This window comes from Mycteria americana, chromosome 12 (genome assembly GCF_035582795.1).
Source record: "Mycteria americana isolate JAX WOST 10 ecotype Jacksonville Zoo and Gardens chromosome 12, USCA_MyAme_1.0, whole genome shotgun sequence".
NCBI classification, from domain to species: Eukaryota; Metazoa; Chordata; class Aves; order Ciconiiformes; family Ciconiidae; genus Mycteria; species Mycteria americana.
The window spans coordinates 4,501,651-4,520,412 of NC_134376.1; the positions used below are offsets into that span (position 1 = coordinate 4,501,651).

General features: G+C 46.0%; 1 protein-coding gene and 1 long non-coding RNA gene across 3 annotated transcripts; both read right to left on the reverse strand.

The window, feature by feature from the left end:
• Nucleotides 1–59: 59 nt before the first annotated feature.
• Nucleotides 60–10,074, reverse strand: LOC142416113 (uncharacterized). The gene is made up of 6 exons (XR_012777636.1): nt 9,944–10,074; nt 7,703–7,829; nt 6,690–7,003; nt 5,376–5,463; nt 4,467–4,587; nt 60–271 (listed from the first exon to the last, which is right to left on the reverse strand). It is a non-coding gene; the product is annotated as an uncharacterized LOC142416113 (long non-coding RNA).
• Nucleotides 10,075–11,213: 1,139 nt separating this feature from the next.
• LOC142416111 (myosin-16-like) lies at nt 11,214–14,817 on the reverse strand. Of its 2 annotated transcripts, none has more exons than XR_012777635.1 (3): nt 14,476–14,610; nt 14,303–14,395; nt 11,214–11,355 (listed from the first exon to the last, which is right to left on the reverse strand). XR_012777635.1 is itself a non-coding variant. In XM_075515241.1 (3 exons), exons 1-3 carry the CDS (start codon nt 14,660–14,662, stop codon nt 11,230–11,232), a joined length of 306 nt encoding a protein of 101 aa, XP_075371356.1. In that variant the 5' UTR covers nt 14,663–14,817; the 3' UTR covers nt 11,214–11,229. The 2 variants fall into 2 exon arrangements, 1 of the variants encoding a protein (XP_075371356.1); XM_075515241.1 differs by having other exon boundaries at nt 14,576–14,817.
• Nucleotides 14,818–18,762: the final 3,945 nt, after the last annotated feature.

Sequence of the window (18,762 nt, forward strand, 5' to 3'; positions counted from 1 at the left end):
TTCATTCTGTATTCTGAAAAGGAGCCTCTTATGAGTCATTTGAGAAAGCTGATGCCCTGCCTAAAAGACTACTAAGCCTTTAACCATTGATAACACTCAGCCTGCAATTGGATCTGGAGGTCATTCTTCTCCGGGCTGAGGGTGGCTGTCTGCTCCTCTGCTCTTTTGTGTGTTCTGTGAGCTCCTGAGTCTTTGACATGATGCTTTGCAGCTCCAATTCCTTCAGTTACATTTTCTTCTCCTGTTGGGCCACATTCAGCAAAGGCTTCACCTGGAAGTAAGAAGTTCAAGCAATGACGTTCCCAAAACAAGCCTTGTCTATTATAATGGTTCCTGAAAGCCCTGAGGTGGTCCTTTTTATCAGATCCTAGTATTTTTTGCATACCGGTGGGAGGCCTGGTGTTTCCTGAAATGCCTGTTTAGTGCAGAGGGTTTCATATCTATAGTGTGAGTAATATAACTCCTTGAAAAGGTTGTTATGGTGCACAGTAGCAGATCTGTGTGCCAGCATAGAAATCAGGACTGTATTCCAGATTCTGAACTGATATAAATGCAGAATGATTCTTATAACGATCTAGATTCATACCAGTCCAAATGGGACCAGAACCCTTTGAAAGCTCTTTCTTTCTAAGGCTATGGAAGTTCATTTGGTTTGCACTGGAGTTGGTAAGTGTGTCCCCAGGCAAAAAGGCAGATCTTTTTTCACCTATATGTGGAAAAATGGCTTTAACGTAGTTTTGTTTCTGTATTGGGTTTGCATGGCAAGGTTATGGTAGTGGGAGGGCTATGGGGGTGGCTTCTGTGAGAAGCTGTTAGAAGCTTCCCCATGTCCGATAGAGCCAGTGACAGCTGGCTGCAAGACTGACCCGCCACTGGCCAAGGCCGAGCCCATCAGCGATGGTGGTAGCATCTCTGTGATAATGTGCTTAAGAAGGGGAAAAAAAGTTGCTGCACAACAGCAATTGCAGCCGGAGAGAGGAGTGAGAATATGTGAGAGAAACAACTCTGCAGACACCAAGGTCAGTGAAGAAGGAGGGGGAGGAGGTGCTCCAGGCAGCGGAGCAGAGCTTCCCCTGCAGTCTGTGGTGAAGACCATGGTGAGGCAGGCTGTCCCCCTGCAGCCCATGGAGGTCCACGGTGGAGCAGATAGCCACCTGCAGCCCGCGGAGGACCCCATGCTGGAGCAGGTGGATGCACCTGAAGGAGGCTGTGACCCTGTGGGAAGCCCGTGCTGGACCAGGCTCCTGGCAGGACCTGTGGACCCATGGAGAGAGGAGCCCACGCTGGAGCAGGTTTGCTGGCAGGACTTGTGACCCCGCAGGGGACCCGCGCTGGCGCAGTCTGTTCCTGAAAGACTGCACCCCATGGAAGGGACCCACGTTGGAGCAGTTTGTGGAGGACTGTCTCCCATGGGAGGGACCCCACACTGGAGCAGAGGAAGAGTGTGAGGAGTCCTCCCCCTGAGGAGGAAGGAGCAGCAGAGACAATGTGTGATGAACTGACCGCAACCCCCATTCTCTGTCCCCCTGTGCCGCTGCGGGGGAGGAGGCAGGGAAAACCAGGAGTAAAGTTAAGCCTGAGAAGAAGGGAGGGGTGGGGAGAAGGTGTTTTCATGATTTGGTTTATTTCTCATTATCCTACTCTGATTTGATTGGTAATAAATTAATTTTTTCCCCACGTTGAGTCTGTTTTGCCTGTGATGGTAACTGGTGAATGATCTCTCCCTGTCCTTATCTTGACCCACGAGCCTTTCGTTATATTTTCTCTCCCCTGTGCAGCTGAGGAGGGGAGTGACAGAGCGGCTTTGGTGTGCACCTGGCGTCCAGCTGGGTCAACGCACCACAGTTTCACTTGAACTTGAGTATCTTGGTCAACACTTTCTTTCCTCTCTTACAAGAAAACCAACCGAATTATCCATCCTGGGACTAAGTGAAGGGAGTCTGAGCTGGAACTGCCCCTTCATGCTGACACTGTGGTTCTGCTTAAGAGAATTGAACCAAGCAGCTTTGTTTCAGCTTTTAAATGTTAATGAATAGTGAAATCTTGTATGCCTGTGCTCATAACCTCACCACTTCTCTCTATGCTGTTTTTAGAAGTGGGAAGTCCAGGTCTTGAATTTCTAAGACACTCTCTTTCCACTCCCTGGAGGTAGCAGGCTTAGACTCAGGTTTCAGGGCTTTCTCCATTTACTAACTTTTCTGGCATTGATTTGGAAATGAATCATTCAGGCCCCTTGCCCTAGTAACTACGAACAAGAAAGCTTTCTCAGTGTCTTCACTTAAGTGAACATGGCTGTTATTTTTTCTCCCAGCCCTCATCTTCCCTGCCCAGACATCCCAAGGTTCTCAGTGCCTGTAATTGTCACCGTTTAATTCTGCAGAACAGGACAACCTCAGAGTATTTTCCTCATCCTACTGTACAATTTCCACCCTCCCCAGAAAAGCAGCTGCAGAAACTTCTGGACATTCCTCTGAATTGCCATCAGGCCTAGCCTGTAGCAAACAGAACATGTGTGGCTTAGAAACAATTCTGTTTCTAGGCAATGTATGTAGGGCTACTCAAAGTGTTCACGCTCAATTGTATGCAACAGAATGCTGGAGTCAGTATGCAGTCTCAGTCAAATGGAGTAGGCCTCGATGCCCCACAATTTTTTGGCATGCAAGAAGAGTCATAGCACTTTGCTGACATAGGAAAAAGGACAACAGAATTGAATTTGTTTAAAAAATGCTACTGTGGATGTAGAAATTGAAGTTTTTATGCACTAGAAGAGACAAATACAGCTGAAAATATACAAGTGAACTGGAAGCTAATTGAAAGGGTGGTTTTTTGCCTTCCGTCTTTCCTCTCCTGTATCCTGCAGCCATAGATACCATAGGCAGTGGCAGAAAAAGTGCACAGATCGAAACCAAAATCTTGTGACTCATAAACCTATGTATTGTGGTTGAGTTCCAGGAGACTCACTGCATCACCATGTGAATTAGGGTTTCTGGACAGGGATAAGGCTCACTGCCACATTACAGAGATCCTCCAGCTGTTGATCTTTGGAGTGGATGCACAGGAGGTAACGGAGCTACCCAGCTGTCTAGCTGCAACGTTGTTCTGCTACATGGAGCCATGTGGAAAAAGCAAGAAAGCTTTATTGCTGTGCTGTGTACTGGGATGTAGAACTTGGAAGTCCCAGTTTCATTTCATGGTTCTTCCTAGTAAACGAATTACATTAGTGCTTGGTTTCTAACGCTGCCTTGGATTCACAGAATAGTTTCTAGTTTTTTCCCCAAGGATACTGTCTTTACAGCATCTTTTTGTACTCAACCCTCATCAGGAAGCCATGAGCATGACATTGCAGCATGGTCATGATCTTTGCCAGAGGTTCGTCTCTCATGTCTTCCGGTGTGGCCAGGATCCCGGCACAGAAAAATATGTTGGAAGACAGGAGACTGTTAGAATCTGGAGTTCTAGGTAGCCTTTGGGACTATGAAACTCTGGACTTGCTGTGTATTAGCACTCAGAAATAAGGATATTTTACTTCTTTGGTCTTTACATGTCGATTTATCTCATTGTGATCTCTCTTCTCTGCTTACATTTACAAAAAGGATAAAGTTTGGGGAGGTTATGGGAATGGAAGACTAATATTTAGGAATTGGATTCCATTCACCTTTAGCATTGATTTGCCCGGAGTTCTTCAGCCTTTTCTGTGCCCAAGGTGTCTAGCTATAAAAAATAACATCGGGATCATCATAAGATCTAGCTAAGTGGCATATGGTAAAGCAGGAGTGGAAGTCTTTTCCTTGATGAACCCTAACTATACCTTGTGCTCTCCTGTGCCAGGAAACGCACTAAGTAGTTTCAGTGACAATGAAAAAATGATAGTAGTAATCTTGTGGCTGTTGTCTTTAAAAGTAAGATCAGGGGCAGTGTCTGGCCCACTTTAACCTCCATCCATAAGTTGAAATTTAAGGATAGAATAGGCTGGAGGAGTGATGAATATTGTGTAATTATTATAAAAGTTGGGAAATGCAGATTTTAGGTTCATGCAAAGAACAGAATGCTCCCTTTTGCGTGGCTGTTACAATAGCTCCTTTCATTATGTTATGACAAAAACATATGTGCAAAATTAATGATATATGCTGCTAATATTAGACAGCTACAACAGTCTCTCTCCATTTTCCTTTCCAGTCTTAAATTGGATAAATGATCAGTTAGTAGGATTTTTGCCTGACTAAGGAATAGTAAAGAGCAAGTGAGATTTATCACACAGCTTAAGGTGCACTTCATTTGCATTATATTAACTGTACTGTCTGATTAAAAGTCAGTTTGGGGAGCATGTGTAAGAGAGAAGATTATATGCGTGAGGAAGTGGGTTGCTGTAGAAACTCTTAACTCTGCAGCTATATCTACACCAAAGGCATGCTGAGTCATAACTGCCATTAATTTATTTAGCTCAATTTGGTAGGAGTAAACAGTACCTTGTTATATCCAATTCTGTACTCTTTCTCCCCCAGGTCAGTAGAGCCAAGCAGCAACTCTGATGCCTTCTTATTGTCCACAAAGCCTGGAGGGATTATGCTGGGATTCAGGCTTTGGTATCTAAAATGAGAAAGACAGGTATAATGATATAAGAGCTACAGTTAGCGGTAGTGCAGAAAGGCTAATCACTGCTTAAGATCTTCTCTGGTTTAGCTTCCTAGCCCCACGGGCATGGCGCTGAAATACTGGTGGTAAGGAAGCTTGTGGACATTTCTACCCGTCTGTGCAAAGTGGGAGTTCTTGGAGGGGGATGCAGAAGCGTTAGAAGTAGGCATTCATACCCACTCCCTCTGATTTCTCACGGACAAGATCACTGCACAGGATGCATACCTCCCTCATCTGAAAGTGGAAGATGTGCATTCAGTAATAGTGTTGGAATTCAAACAACATGAGTAACTGCCTGTTCATAGCAGATTGGTTTGCTGTGCACTGCTTTCCATTACTTGTCCTTCCACTTTGTTATAGATCACAGGTGAAAAATTATGTTGCTCTTCCCCTCTGCAACTCACTGTTTTCGTGGTTGATCCTGCAAAAAAACGGTTGCAGGAGGCAATGCAGCCTAATAAATGATGGTGCCAATTTGTCTAGTTCCAGGTTGTGTATTTCCTAATTCTTTGTGCTTCTCTCACGAAATGAGAGGTTTATTAAACATCCTGTCTCTAGCCCTGGCGCTTGGAAGCGTCTCTCAGACTAACATTCCCTTGAAGGGGTACAAGGTAGTCTGTGAAGTGATGACCCAACTTCTTTCATTCCTGAATAAAGATCTGCTGTTCAGCCAGCCACAGCTTGTGCTGAAGGCACTGTGTGGCTTTGCCTGAGGGTTGCTCTGCAGCGCTGCAGACACCTACCAGACTGCTTGAATTCATTTGGAACAATGCAGTGGATGAAATGCAGGGATGTGCTGTGCAAAGTGGTCATCAGCTAGTTTAGCTGCTCCTGGAACGAGACAAAGAGGAATGGAGTGAAAACTAACAGGAGTTACCAAGGCTGGAGAGAGAAAACCTTCTGTTTTATGAAGTCATTTGCATTTCACAGCTGGAAACAAACAAACAAACAAAACCCCACACAAGAAGGTAGGAAGTGAGCCTGGTCCTGTGTGGCCCAGGGGAACAAGCTTACGTACGTGGAAGCAACCTTGGGCATGTTGTGAACCTGAACCAATTTCAGGTAAATGTTGTTTCGTGATTCTGGCGTATAGTGTTATGTAACTACTCCTTCGGGGATTACTGTCATACGAAGAGTTAACAATGAAAGTCCTGCTCTCCGTCCTGCTCTCCAGGCTCTCCAAGCCTAGAGGAATAGCTCCATGAACTGATAACAGCTATCGGCTTTTATTTGCTGGGTGGACCAGCCCCTAGAGACGGAAGCATGCTACAGAGGACAGGCAGCACACAGTAAGCTCATTTAGGCTTACGTGAAAACTCCTGCATGGCTGTCAGCGATCAAGAGTGGGTGAAATGGCAGCACGGTGCATAATAAAAGCAAACAAGGATGTCTGAAAGGACTGGCTTGAACTCATCCATAACTGTATCAGCTGGCATTCAGCTTTGGATACCACAGCATTAGTAACACAAGACTTTCCCCATAATGTATTTCCCCCCTTCATTTGTGACTTTCAAGCCAAAATACTAACAGGCTTCTTTAGACCTTTCTTGTACTGTTTCTAGCACTCATGACAACCAATGTAAGTACTGTGACACCAGCCTCAGAAAGGTGTACCACATCCTCCGGGTGCTGGCCTGCATCTCAAGAGACTGCGACGTAATTCTCTGCTCTGCCATATCCTTCCCATGTGACCCTGCAAGTCTCTTAGAGGCGTTTCAGTTGCCTAAACATAGTGACATTTTAGATGCATTCATGTATCGCCAGCCACTGCTCCAGCAGAGCACAGGTCTCTTCTAAGCACTGTGTTGTATCTGTTTGCCCCTTGTGAATGTCCCAGATAGCCAAGGGCATTTTAAATGACACCAATGACACTAGATGCCAAAGTTTCTGTAACTGAATGCCACCCTTCTCTCTTTTAGTTCTGCATTGGTAAAATCAGGGTAATGGCATTAGCCAGCCTTGGGCAGGGTTGAAGATAAACCAGGGACACTGGAATGCTGCTGGAATACAAAGGCATTGATGGCAGTTTAAATACAAAGGCATGGATGATTGCTTACCCTGTAGAAGTTGGAGGCAGTCACAAAAGAGGACCCTCTTTCCTGCCTCTTGCTGCCACCAGCTAAAATCAGTATTATTGCACAGAATATGCGAGAGATGCTCTTGAAAAGGAGTCACACTGAAGTAGTATACTGTAGCCTCCAACGTAAATCTGTCTTAACTGACTTAAGTTAGCAGTTCAGTGCTGTCTGGATAAACTACTAATCAAATAAAAATATGCATAATTTTACTTGCATTCTGCTTTGGTTTAGAGGTTGTTCTTTCATTGTTTACTGTTCTAAAGAAATCCTCAAACCAGAAGTGAACATCGTCCCTGGAAAAGAAGAGAGGAGAAGCTGCATTCACAATATGTTGGCATACACAATTTTTTGCACTGTAAGTCAGTCTCCTGTCTCTTACGCTAATTCTGCTTTACCAGTCTAGCATAGGCTGAGATGGAGTTGCACATGCAGGAAGTAGAAATAAGGTCTGACCCTGTCTATTTGATGGCTCGAAATCTGAAAGACAGTTTCCTAAACTGTTTCCCATTCACCTTTCAACTGCAGAGTCCTGGGCTGGGCTGATGACAATCCTAATAGGCAGCAAGTTTTTCTGGTTGATAGAAACCTGACATTTGTCTGGGCAGCAGAAGGCCGCTGACTGCCAGGAGGGGATTATGTAGCCTGTCATTAAGCTGGGATTGCACTCACGCTTCCATCTGTGCAAGCATGTTTCTGCAGCAGTGCTTGGTAGTGCCTTCACTGAGCAAAGTGAACACAGTGTGTACCGTCTGCCTCTCAGTGCTGGAGGGGCAGAATTTTCAAGGACAGAGCTAGATTGTCTTTCAGCACGGAAGAGAAGTATGCAGAGGCAGACACAGGCTGTTACCTGGATGAAGGGAGTGTTACAATGACAGGCTTAATCCTTTCTACAAAAGAATGATGGGGAAACACTGGGCACCAGAACCGGGGACATTTGCTTGCCGACACATTGAGCAGACAGTATTGATTGTACCGCATGATGTTCACTCTACCTGCAGCCTCCTCCTCTTTAAAGAGGACCCAGAGCAGAGGCGTGCTGGATTTCTGGAGCAAGCCCACCACTGCTTCATTCAGGGGATCCTCGTTCTTCTGTAGCCACCCTGTGATACTGTGTCACGCCTGGAAAGGAGCAAGGGAGAAAAGGCATGACCAGTTCAGATACAGCGAGAGAATAGCCCAGTAGCAGTGCATGAGAAAGCAGATTTCTGATTGTTAACCTGCATAGAGAGAGGGAGAAATCGTCTGTGGGTATAGGGAAAGGAAGCGAGTTAATGCTGGTTTGGGAATAGTATTAATGCACTCCCTAGAGCCTCGGGACTCGTGGGGGTCCTTACCATGGAAAGCCCTGAATAAATGGTTCTGCAGGACTGCTGAAGGAAAGGATGTTGCAGAGAGATTATATTTTTACCTTTTAGGCTCATACTTTGATACGCTGTCGGAGGGGACAATGTGGCTTATAGATGGGTATAACCAAGCACAATCAGAACGTATTTTGGCACAGTGAAATGTCACTTTCAAAAACCTGCTTGGTACCGAAGAAAGGAAATAGTTGCTGTAAAAAAGATAGAGCAAAGGGCCTGTGATTCATGCTCTGATCATGTTCTGTCAGTATGTCTGTGCAGTGGAGTATATGAATAACTGGTGGAGTTTGATAATATGCTTAAATACTGTTCCTGCTGCTAAGCATTAGCATGGCTGCTTGACAACACAGCAGAGAGGCCAGTCACATACACCAGGAAAGGCTAGACAAGCTGCAGCGAACTGCAGGACTCTGGCTCTTCCAGCAACACGTAAGCAACAGAAGCAAAAATGAATTTAGTCCTTTGGCTGATGTGCCTTTTGGGTAGCTTTCCTACAGCTTTGTGATACTAGAAACAAGCCTTCACTTGAGTTTTTGGGGTTTTGTTCCTTTTCAGAATATCTATAAGGATTATATTTTTAATCAAGGCCAGTGGCAACACGTTGAAGAGTCATGAAACAGCCTTGCTGTTCTTTGTATGTTAAAATGTTCAACTGTCGCGTCACTGGTCAGACATTTGCACAATCAGTGTTTTCAGTTAATTGTTACTGGAAAGGATTTCTGAGATGCACATTTCTGTGCGGCAGAGCCAATCTCCGGCTGCAGTACTTCGAGGCAACAGAGGCACATTAATTTGCACCAGCAAAGTACTTTCCCCAGTGTTGCTGTATATTAAACCCTATGGAAGTTTGATGTGATCTATTCATGCAGAGAGCTTGGCCTCATGTCTGACCTCACTAAGTGCATGTTTCAGCTTACTCAGGGTTAGAGACAGGGGTGTGGCAGAAACAGCACTGGTCTGCACTTACCGTGCCAACGTAATGCACCGCGGTGCTCAGAGTGAGCTTCTTCCCTTTGCTTTTGCCTCCCTTGGGCTTGAGGAAGTTGGGTGATTTGCCCAGATGGTTGTTATGACAGCAGCCTTCGATGGCCATCAGTGGCCTTGGGGAACATGCGCACGCTGGCCAAATCCCTAGTTCTGACACTGTAGTGCTAAGAGGGCACCTTTCTGCTCCAGCTTGTTCCCTGCTTTCACCCTGGGCCTGGCGATGCCCCCTCTGGAGCTCTCCAGACTTCAGACCCGTGAGCTGAGTAACTTTGTCAGCCACTATTGGAGGGAAGATTAACATGTTAATCTGAGTAACAGGAAGAAAATCGCTCATTGTCCCCATCCCCTTGCTGCATACTCAGAAAAATGGTTACAGGCTCTGCTTTCAGGGGCAGGCAAGCTCTCCAGCCCTGCTGGGAACCCACTGGGAAGGACAGAAGGGAAGCAGGTCTCAGCTCTGTCCATTCACACACACACCATTCAGCAGAGCTTGCTGGATGGAGCAGAGGCAGTAATACACACCTCAAACAAGGTGTCTGGGCTCCCATATGCTTTGGGAGGTATGTGCCTGTTTGCTCCACCATGGCTCCAAAAACACCTGCAAAGCAGGGCTGTTCAACAAAGAAGGATCAAGTCCTTAGCTGACAGCTCAGCCATCTGGCTAGGCCTGCTGCCCTGTGGCAGCTGTGAATGCCAGCTCTGACTCTCAATAGCACATCTGTTAATTTAAAAAAAAAAATCGGTGTGTTGTTTAAGGTCACTTTATGTTCCCTGGAAACAAGAGACTGGTTTTAGCAGCGTTTTCAATCTTAACGAATTGGCTGAGCTCTTAGCATGCTGCCTTTGTCCTGGTTTGCTGTCACCAAGTGTAAGATCTCAGCCTACCTCTGTGTTGTCCACCTCTGCCTGCTCCTTTCTTGGCTTCTGCTTGAACTTCATAGTGTCCAAGTGCATGATACCCCTAGTCAGCTTGTAAACACAGATCCTCTCTTTTGGCCTGGAGCCCAGGACATCAAAGGCCACCTGGCAGAAGGGACACAGACCCACACAAGGGAATTCTTAATCTGCACCATAAGCTGGAAGCCCGCCCATAGTGCTAAACATCTAAAATAATTTTCCAGCCCATTGAAATTTGACCAGCCAGGTCCCCTCAGACTAGCATGGGACGGCGTAGCTTAATGTTGCTGTAAACCTGCACTCTGCTTTTCTTTCGTGTTTGTGCTGGTTTGTGCTACCTAGCAGTTGTTCTAAGTGTCTCTGATACCATGAGCAAAATGCAACGTATCATCTGGGGTATCAGCTCATTCCACTCTTCACCATGCTTTTTAAAATCAGCAGGACATGAGCAGCAACATCCCCTTATAGCAATTATCCCATATCTCAGCTAGCACAGGTATGGAGGAAGTGTAGCTCTGCTGGGAACGTGGTGCTTTGCTCTCACAGCATGCCTGGAGAAGGGAGAGCACACGACTGAGAATGCCAGAGAATCTTGCAGTGTGTTACTCGTGAGCCATGATTTGGGACTGCCTGTCTTAGTGGCTATGAAAATCATATCTGCTGTGTACAAAAGGTTTGTTTGCAATGTACAAATCCTGGAAGCTGTAGAATACCAACAGCTGCTAGAAGGGGCACTGTAAGTTCAGCAGCTGGAGACTGTTTGATCTCTCTGTAGCTCAAGTCCTGCTTATAATAATAGTCTCAGGAGCCAGCAGACATTCCCAATAAGCTCTTTTCAGTAACAGATACTCTTCAAAAGTATATTAAAAAGGAAAATGTGTGTCAAAAACAGACAAAGGGTCAAGTGTTCCTCTTACAAAAGCTGCTCCTTGAGATTACATATGTATGCGAGATGAGCAGGTTTTAACCCATGGTCTCTGCCACAGCTTTCAGATCTGTCAGTTTTCAGGCTTCAAACAAACCCTATGTTTGAAGTCCTGCAAACCTCAGGCCATTGAATGTTAACCAGAAACTCCTACATCAAGCTCATTTGCTCTGGAGCAGATCTTTTACATTCAGGCTTCAGCTCGCAGACAATTGAACAAATCTTTAGGCTATTCCTAGCTGCTCTTGCAGTAGCTTATTTATCCTCAGGTTGAAGAAGCTGAATTTTATGCCTAGCGGAAACTTAGGCTGGGGGGGGGGGCAGCATCCTGTTTGCTGTATTTTCAATTTCACTGACGTTTCTCCAGAATTACATTAGTGAGAAGTGCCTCTTCCCCATCATGCGTGTTGTCTGCTGTGATCACACCTTGGTGCACCCAGTGGTAATTATTAGGATTGGGCACAAGAAGCAGCTTCTGCAGCAAGAGACAGACCAAGAGCTGATTACACCAATCGCCACCAGTACAATCAAGGCATAACGTGAGCTTTTTGACTGGAGACTGAGGGTTCTTCTAGGCTTCAATTCCTGAGCATGTTTTGAGTGTATCACTTCAGAAAAAAGCCTTTTGTGGGATGAGTTGCTTAGGCTACCTAGGAGATTTTGACATAGCAGCCACGTCAAAGTAAGTGGGATTGAACACACAGACCTTTTCAACAGTATTGAAAAACTTGTCCTGGCTGTCTTTCCTGTCCTGAGGAGACGTAAGCAATTGACATGCAGCAGCTCAACACTTCAGTTAGTTTGAAAATGATCATTTTTACCTTAGTGGCAGCCCTGCCAGATCAAGCGGGACCTCACCATTCATTGATCAAGATAAGGGAAGACAGCTTTCTTTTCTCACTCTGGCCTGCCTAAGGAAAAGTCATTTGCAATCCTCTTCTTCCTGGATAATTAGTAACAAACCCCCACTGCAGAGAACCTATTTCAATCTCTAGCCAAGTACAGTTCTGGTGAGTAGGTTTCTTATTCTAGAAACAGAGGATCGAGCAGGGATGTGTGCATTAAAGGGAGTGAATAACACACACAAAGTGCCATACCAATAAGTTCAAGTTTCTTCTTGGAGAGAATCTGATGGAAAATATGATAATATCTCTTAGCTACTCCCTGGGAAATGACACGTGACTTCTCCAGACCTGGAACACGGAGGGAAACACATCCAGGTGTAGGCAGCAGCCAGAGACTGAAAAATCATGGCTCTACGTCATGTCAGTGAGAATTTTGCTTTTGATATCAGTGAAACCAGCATTTCACCAGTGTCCTTTGGAAGTCCTGTGAGTGCAGCAAGAACCATAGTATCCGTCAGTGATGGTCTCAGAGCATGCATTTAAGCTTCACAGCATTCCCACTGGCGCAAGTTTTAGTACAGCTATTTTGGCAGCTAGTGAAATGGAGGCAAAAGATGCCACCACTTGTCCAGTTATGTCAGTGCTGTGTTCAGGAACAGATCTCCAGACTAACTCATCCTACTTCTAAGCAGTCTCTGAATTTCCAGTGCAAGTAAGATTGACCTGTGAAACGCGTTCTTATACTGCCCTTTCTTTCTGAGAAGAGCTCTGGAAAAGATGTTTTGTACCTTGTAATCACTCTGTCCATACCTTCTGTCAGACACTAACGTGCTTAGTTTGGCTTCTGGTCTCCACAAAAAAATCCTCCTCTAGACCTCACTGTATCAATTCATTCAGCTGTACGAAATCACCAGACCTTGCTGGCAATCCTAGCTGGGCATTTTTCATCCTTGCCTCTCAGCTGAAGTCTTCTGTCCATATAGGTCTGCTGGTGAATGGCATCATGTGAGTTCTTCAGACAAATTTGGGTTGACTCAAACCACCTTTATTCTCAATTTTAGTTAGTCCAGGTGACTTCAGGGAACACTTATATAATCCCTTCTGCCAGCAGAGCTCCAGTGGGGGTGCAGAAGGATCTTGAGCCAGTGCTGCAGCTGGCGCAGTGAAGGTCTGTCCATGCCCTTGCTCTCCAGGCCAGGCTGGAAGAAGCTGCAACCTGCCGGTAAACAACCTGAAACTTGCCTTGGCCCACTGTCCAGAGAGGCAAATCCAACATATGGTCTCTGGGTGTGATGCAAATCTGGGATGAGTTGAAAGTAGGAGGGATGGAGACAATCCCACATTAAAAAATAACCAGTCCATATGTTTCCTCTCTCCTTTTTCTGTATGCTAAAGGGCTTTAGTCAGGAAACATGGTGGGGTCTTTTTACCTTGAGAGCTGGGATTTGTGGTTCTCAATTTAGTCTTGGATGCACGTGTGCAAACAAAGAACAATGCACCTTCCCTGGATAGCTATTTTTAGGGTCTTGGTTGCAAGACAATATAGTGTTGTACTGATGAATGTGAGTAATGGTTGCAATATAATTGTAGAATGAAAAGGGTACAGCTTTTGGGGGAGGCATTGTGTCTTTTATGTGTTCACACAGAGTCTCATAGGCAACTAAAGAAAGAAGAAATAAATTTGTCATCACCTAAAGCATGTAACTTCACTGTGGAAATAGGGGCAGATTTTGGTTTCATTTACAGCAGTGCAGGTCCCTCAAGTTAACAATTCATTTCAGATTTGCATGTGTCTGATGTAATCAGAACAGGGTCCATTCAACACAGGAAAAAATCCAAAGCAAAATTAATTTAAAGAATTATGTGCTTACAGCTCTCAGTGTTAGCCCCAGCCAGCTTGCCTGTGCTACCAAAGTGAATTCAGATAAATTTGCCCTAGATGAGAAAATAAAGGATGAGTCTGTTAATCAAGATTGCAATATCTGTAGGAAAACAAAGTAGCTGAGAGGTTCTGAGCGTTCATCAGGGACAGACAGCATTGCCTGTAGGAGCAAATTTGCAAGTCAGTGAGAGGAAATTTAATCTTTTCAAAGATCAGATCTATAAAAAACCTCTTTCTTCTTGGATTCTGTATTAGAGCTTAAAGAAATCCTCCTTTCTCTGCAGCATATGGCAGAAGTATGTAGCACACAGAAACATAGGAATGAGATTTCAGTCGAAAACCCCGATGTTTTACATTTTCACTGACAATTTCAAAATTAAAAGTAATCTGCAAAAAATGGAGGCATTTTGAATCTTTGCAGAAGTAAACAGTTGAAAGGACATGGATTTGGGGTTGATCAAAACTCTTTTTTTCTTTTGACATACAAAAATATGAAGTCAAAATCGACTGACGAACTTAGTTCAAGAAAATGGGAACCAATAATGCTTCATGTGAAATGTTAGTAAATATAAACTAACTGTAGCGCTTGAGGAAGCATTTTGAAGTAATTTTTGTTTTTATTTCATCTGAGGGAACATCTTTGTATGGCCTGCCAATGACCTATCAGTGAAATCTAAAGAAGGGCTGGTACTTACAAAACGGGAGGAATTGTTCTTCCTCGCAGTTTCAGCATTATCAAGGGTGTCCAGGACAGGATTCACCTGGATGATTTGATCTTCCAGGGATTCCTACAAAACGAAGATAAAAGTCAGCATCAGCAGGATGCTCCACACTGAAGACTTAGGCTTTGAGCACAACTACTCCTCACCGTCCAAAGCAACCTGTTAAATACATTTTCTGTCAGTCAGCTCCCACAGAAAGCTGAATTACTGCTGTGAGCAGTAATTCCTTTTCAGGTTCAGCCCTACCGAAGGCTCTCCACAGAGGTCCAGCCTTGTGGATTTGGGGCGGGCAGGAGTCTGGCTAACCTCCCCAGTTCCAAGAAGTGACACCATGCAAAGTGTAATGCAGTTTTCAGTGCTTAGTACTTCCAGAAAAGAGTTTTGGGATGTGTCAGGATCGAGAGACCCATAGGGGAATGGTAGGGCAGCGCTGGGATCTGCAGGCAGAAAGCTAGGAAAGAGGAGTGAGGGTTATTGCTTGTAGGAGGAGGAAGGTTATTCCAAGGATAGAGGGCAGCATAAGACAGGCTAGGAATGCGTGTAGGGTAGGGACAGCCTCGGGGGGAGAGGTTGTGGGGGAGGAAACAGGCGCAGAGGTACAAGCTGGGACATGACGATCCAGAGCTCTGGTGGTGAGGAAGCTGGAAGGAGAAATAGGAAGCCACCGAAGGAATCCCACAAGGCTAGAATAACAGGATTTTTGCTGCAAGGCCAAATGTAGCTGCTATTTATGTCTTTAAATTCTGAATTGTTTCACTGACCCCCATAGTAGAGTCAGAGGGGAGAGGGAAAAAAGAAACAGGGAGAGGGAGAGGGAGAGGGAGAGGGAGAGGGAGAGGGAGAGGGAGAGGGAGAGGGAGGGGAGAGGAGAGGAGAGGAGAGGAGAGGAGAGGAGAGGAGAGGAGAGGAGAGAGGAGAGGAGAGGAGAGGAGAGGAGAGGAGAGGAGAGGAGAGGAGAGGAGAGGAGAGGAGAGGAGAGGAGAGGAGAGGAGAGGAGAGGAGAGGAGAGGAGAGGAGAGGAGAGGAGAGGAGAGGAGAGGAGAGGAGAGGAGAGAAGAGAAGAGAAGAGAAGAGAAGAGAAGAGAAGAGAAGAGAAGAGAAGAGAAGAGAAGAGAAGAGAAGAGAAGAGAAGAGAAGAGAAGAGAAGAGAAGAGAAGAGAAGAGAAGAGAAGAGAAGAGAAGAGGACTACTGCGCTCAGCCTTAGAAGCTGCAATGCCTCTGCATGCTGAAGCAGCCATTAGCATGGAGGGCTTCTTTCTATTTGCTACCAAACAACATACTTCTTTGCTATCATGAGAAAAAAGACCAGGTCTCCCTCTCTGATTATTGATGCTTATGTCTCTTTTATTATTTGGACAACTTGCTCTTCACAATGTTTTACCCAGATGAAACACGTTTTACTATGTTTTGTTTTTGCAGGTGGCAGGAAATAAAGTGCTGGGAAATCCCACCTGGCCGAGGATCCCTGAGGCTGCTCTACAGTACTGTTCTCTCAAGCATCTCCATGCTCTCTGCAAACACTGTGATTATTCCTCCCACTGCTACTTATTTCAGTTTCCAGACCACCTGCAAGCCCCCAGTGCTCTGTGTGAGGCTAGATTCATTGCAGCCACAGATCAATATCACCCTCTGTTTTATGAATGGGAAAAAAGAAATGCAGGGAATTCATCTGAAGACAGGGCAGAGCAAAGCAGAGAACTCAAATGTCCTGGTGCTTTGCCATTTGCTTTTAACAAGTGACAGACAGGCAGGGAAAAGGGGCTTGGACATGAGCTGACATTGGAAGATTTAAGTCACACACACACCTCCAATTTACGGCAGCACAGGCTGGCCCTCTGAGTCAGGACCGGTTCCTGTCCTGCCATTACCCCATGCTGCTTTGCTATTCCCCTCTGCCCTTTCAAATCATGTGGGTGTAGTGCTGACATAGGTTGTCCAGGACGCTGGCCTTGTTCAGGAAGGTCATGTTTGCCATATCATCGATCTGGTTGAACTTGGGCGGGTTCATCATCCACCGTTCCATCCATCTGCTAGACATTCTTCACCACAATGGTCTGCAGTGTTGGGGAACAGGAAGAAGGTGATGTTATCCCAGATAGGTCTCCATGGACCACGTGGGAAGACGCTCTCTTGGACATGCTTCCACTTCAAGTCTTGTTCTAGCTGCCACTGCCCCTGGCTGGTGGCCTCAGGAAAGGAGTCCCACAAATCGGCTGACCCACAGAGCAAAATAGGTCTGGACTCGGACGTAGTTGCACTCTCTCTGGGAGCAGTAGGCTACTGCTCTCCTGTTGAACCCATAAAGTAGAGCTTAGCTGATTGATTACAATCTTCACCATGACTTTTCAGAATGGATCTCCCCAGCAAGGAAACCCCCTTTCTCATCCTTTACCCAGCAGGATATCTTGATGTCACAGGGCTCGTTCATGGCCTCAGTTTTCCTCAGGAGGAGCCAGGAACTGCATGGGGTCAGCATCATCCACACACTCTTCCTTATAACCAGCAAACATCTTGGCTTCTCTTCTAGGCAGAAGGTGAAACTAGAAGGAGAGGAGAAGGAGAACATTGCTTCCCACATTGCTGAGAAAGCAGAGATTGAAGAAGCCTGGAATTTCCTGTGGTGCTGTCCTGTTCACACCAACAATACCTTCCAGTTCAATAGGAACCTGCAGCAGAAGGAACAGGCAAGTCAGCATCCCAGACCTGGGTGGTAGTTCCTAAGAGGGGCAAGAAAGTGAGAGATGAACTGAGGAGAAATAGGGAGAATATTCCCACTTTCTCTTCAGCCTTCCTCCTTGTCCAGTGCTGGGCCACTGGGAACCTGCCTATGGCTGAGAAGGAGGGCCTTTCTCCCATCTTTTGTTCCTGAACACTGTAAGACCCCCAAGGCCCAATTCTGGTGAGGGCAGTTCTTGGATGGGGGGTGCCAGTGGGATTTTGGGAGTACTGAGGGTGCTGGTGGTTTTCTGTGGTTCCCAGAGAAACCCCTGAAGTAGCTGTAAGTCAGAGCAACCACAGAGCTTCTCACTCCCGCCCTGGGGTAAGGCAGCTCCCGTGCAGATGCCTCCTGTGCAGTATGGGCATAAACTCTCTTAGCGTGAAAGGCTACAGCAGTGCACAAAATAGCACAAATGCAGGCACAGCTGTAAAAGGGGTTCAGAGGAACCTGAAAGGGAGGACCTGGTTCATCAGCTCCTGTCCTCAGCCATCAGAAACCACCAGGGTCATCCAGGAGAGTCCATGGCACATCCACTTCACATGCCCCTTGGGGCTTTTCACTCTTGTCACAACCTGAGACCATACCTGTGGCAAAGGCATTCCACAGGAGGGAGCAGGAAAGTTCAAGGACATGACTCATGTCCCAAGGCTTTGCATTTTTTGGGACCTATTCCATGTTGGGAGCAGACTATGTGCCAGACTCCAGGCAGTCTTCCTTCCCCCACCCACACATCTGAACTAGCTTTAAAGTTGTCAAGGCAACAGTCAAACTGCTGATGGTGAGTAGTCTTCATCAGTGTCCAGCTACCTAAAGACGTGCCTCCTGGGGACCTACGATACCTGCCCAACTTGTTGGTCCCTGCAGAGGCGAAGCTGATTTCATCACTACTATGCATTACTTAGATTAAAGGGAACACGGGCTATGCTGCGGCTTTGTTTTGCTGTGTGGACGCACTGCCCAGGCCAAGGGCTGTTCTCCTTTCCACCTCTGCAGCCCCCATGATGACAGCCACAAGCAATGCTTCACACCAGCCTTGTGAGTCACGCCATCTGCACAGGAGTTAGAGGAGTCAGTCTGGGGTAAGCAGGAGAAGCCCCTGGGGTGGGCAGGGGACTCTTTGCCACCAGGGTCTGGTTTTAGAGGCTACTGCTTGGGCTGAAGTCAGAGTAGCTTGGCATTGGTTAGAGATGATGGCGGCGCCGGCCCTTCTGGTGATCTCATTTTTCCCACCATCCTCCTAAAAACCGTGGCGTCTAAAAATATATGTGTGCAAGGACTCCAAGGCAGCAGTGCTGCACCTTTGGAAACCAGTTTCAGGGCTCAGGAGGGTCCTGGCATAACGTTATCAGTTGCAGTCTGTTGCTCTAGAATGAATTTCACCCATAAAGAAGGAAGGAGAAACTTTCCTCTGTCTATTTCCACTTCTGATCAGGCAGAGATAAGGAACTATAACAGCTCAGCAATCATTTCCCCTCTCAATCTATATCGTTAAATCTGTAGACTTGCTGGTTTTAGATGCCCATATTTGCAATGTGTTTTTGGGACTTGGTTCTGTTGCCCCTTTCCATGGAAGACTCAGGACTACACTGTACCTGTCACCTCCCTGAAATACATGGACTAGCATGGTCTCTGAAACAGATCAGTGAAATGTTAAACAAAACACCTACAGGAGATAAATGCACGTGACTGAAAATAGTTCATATGTGCATCAAA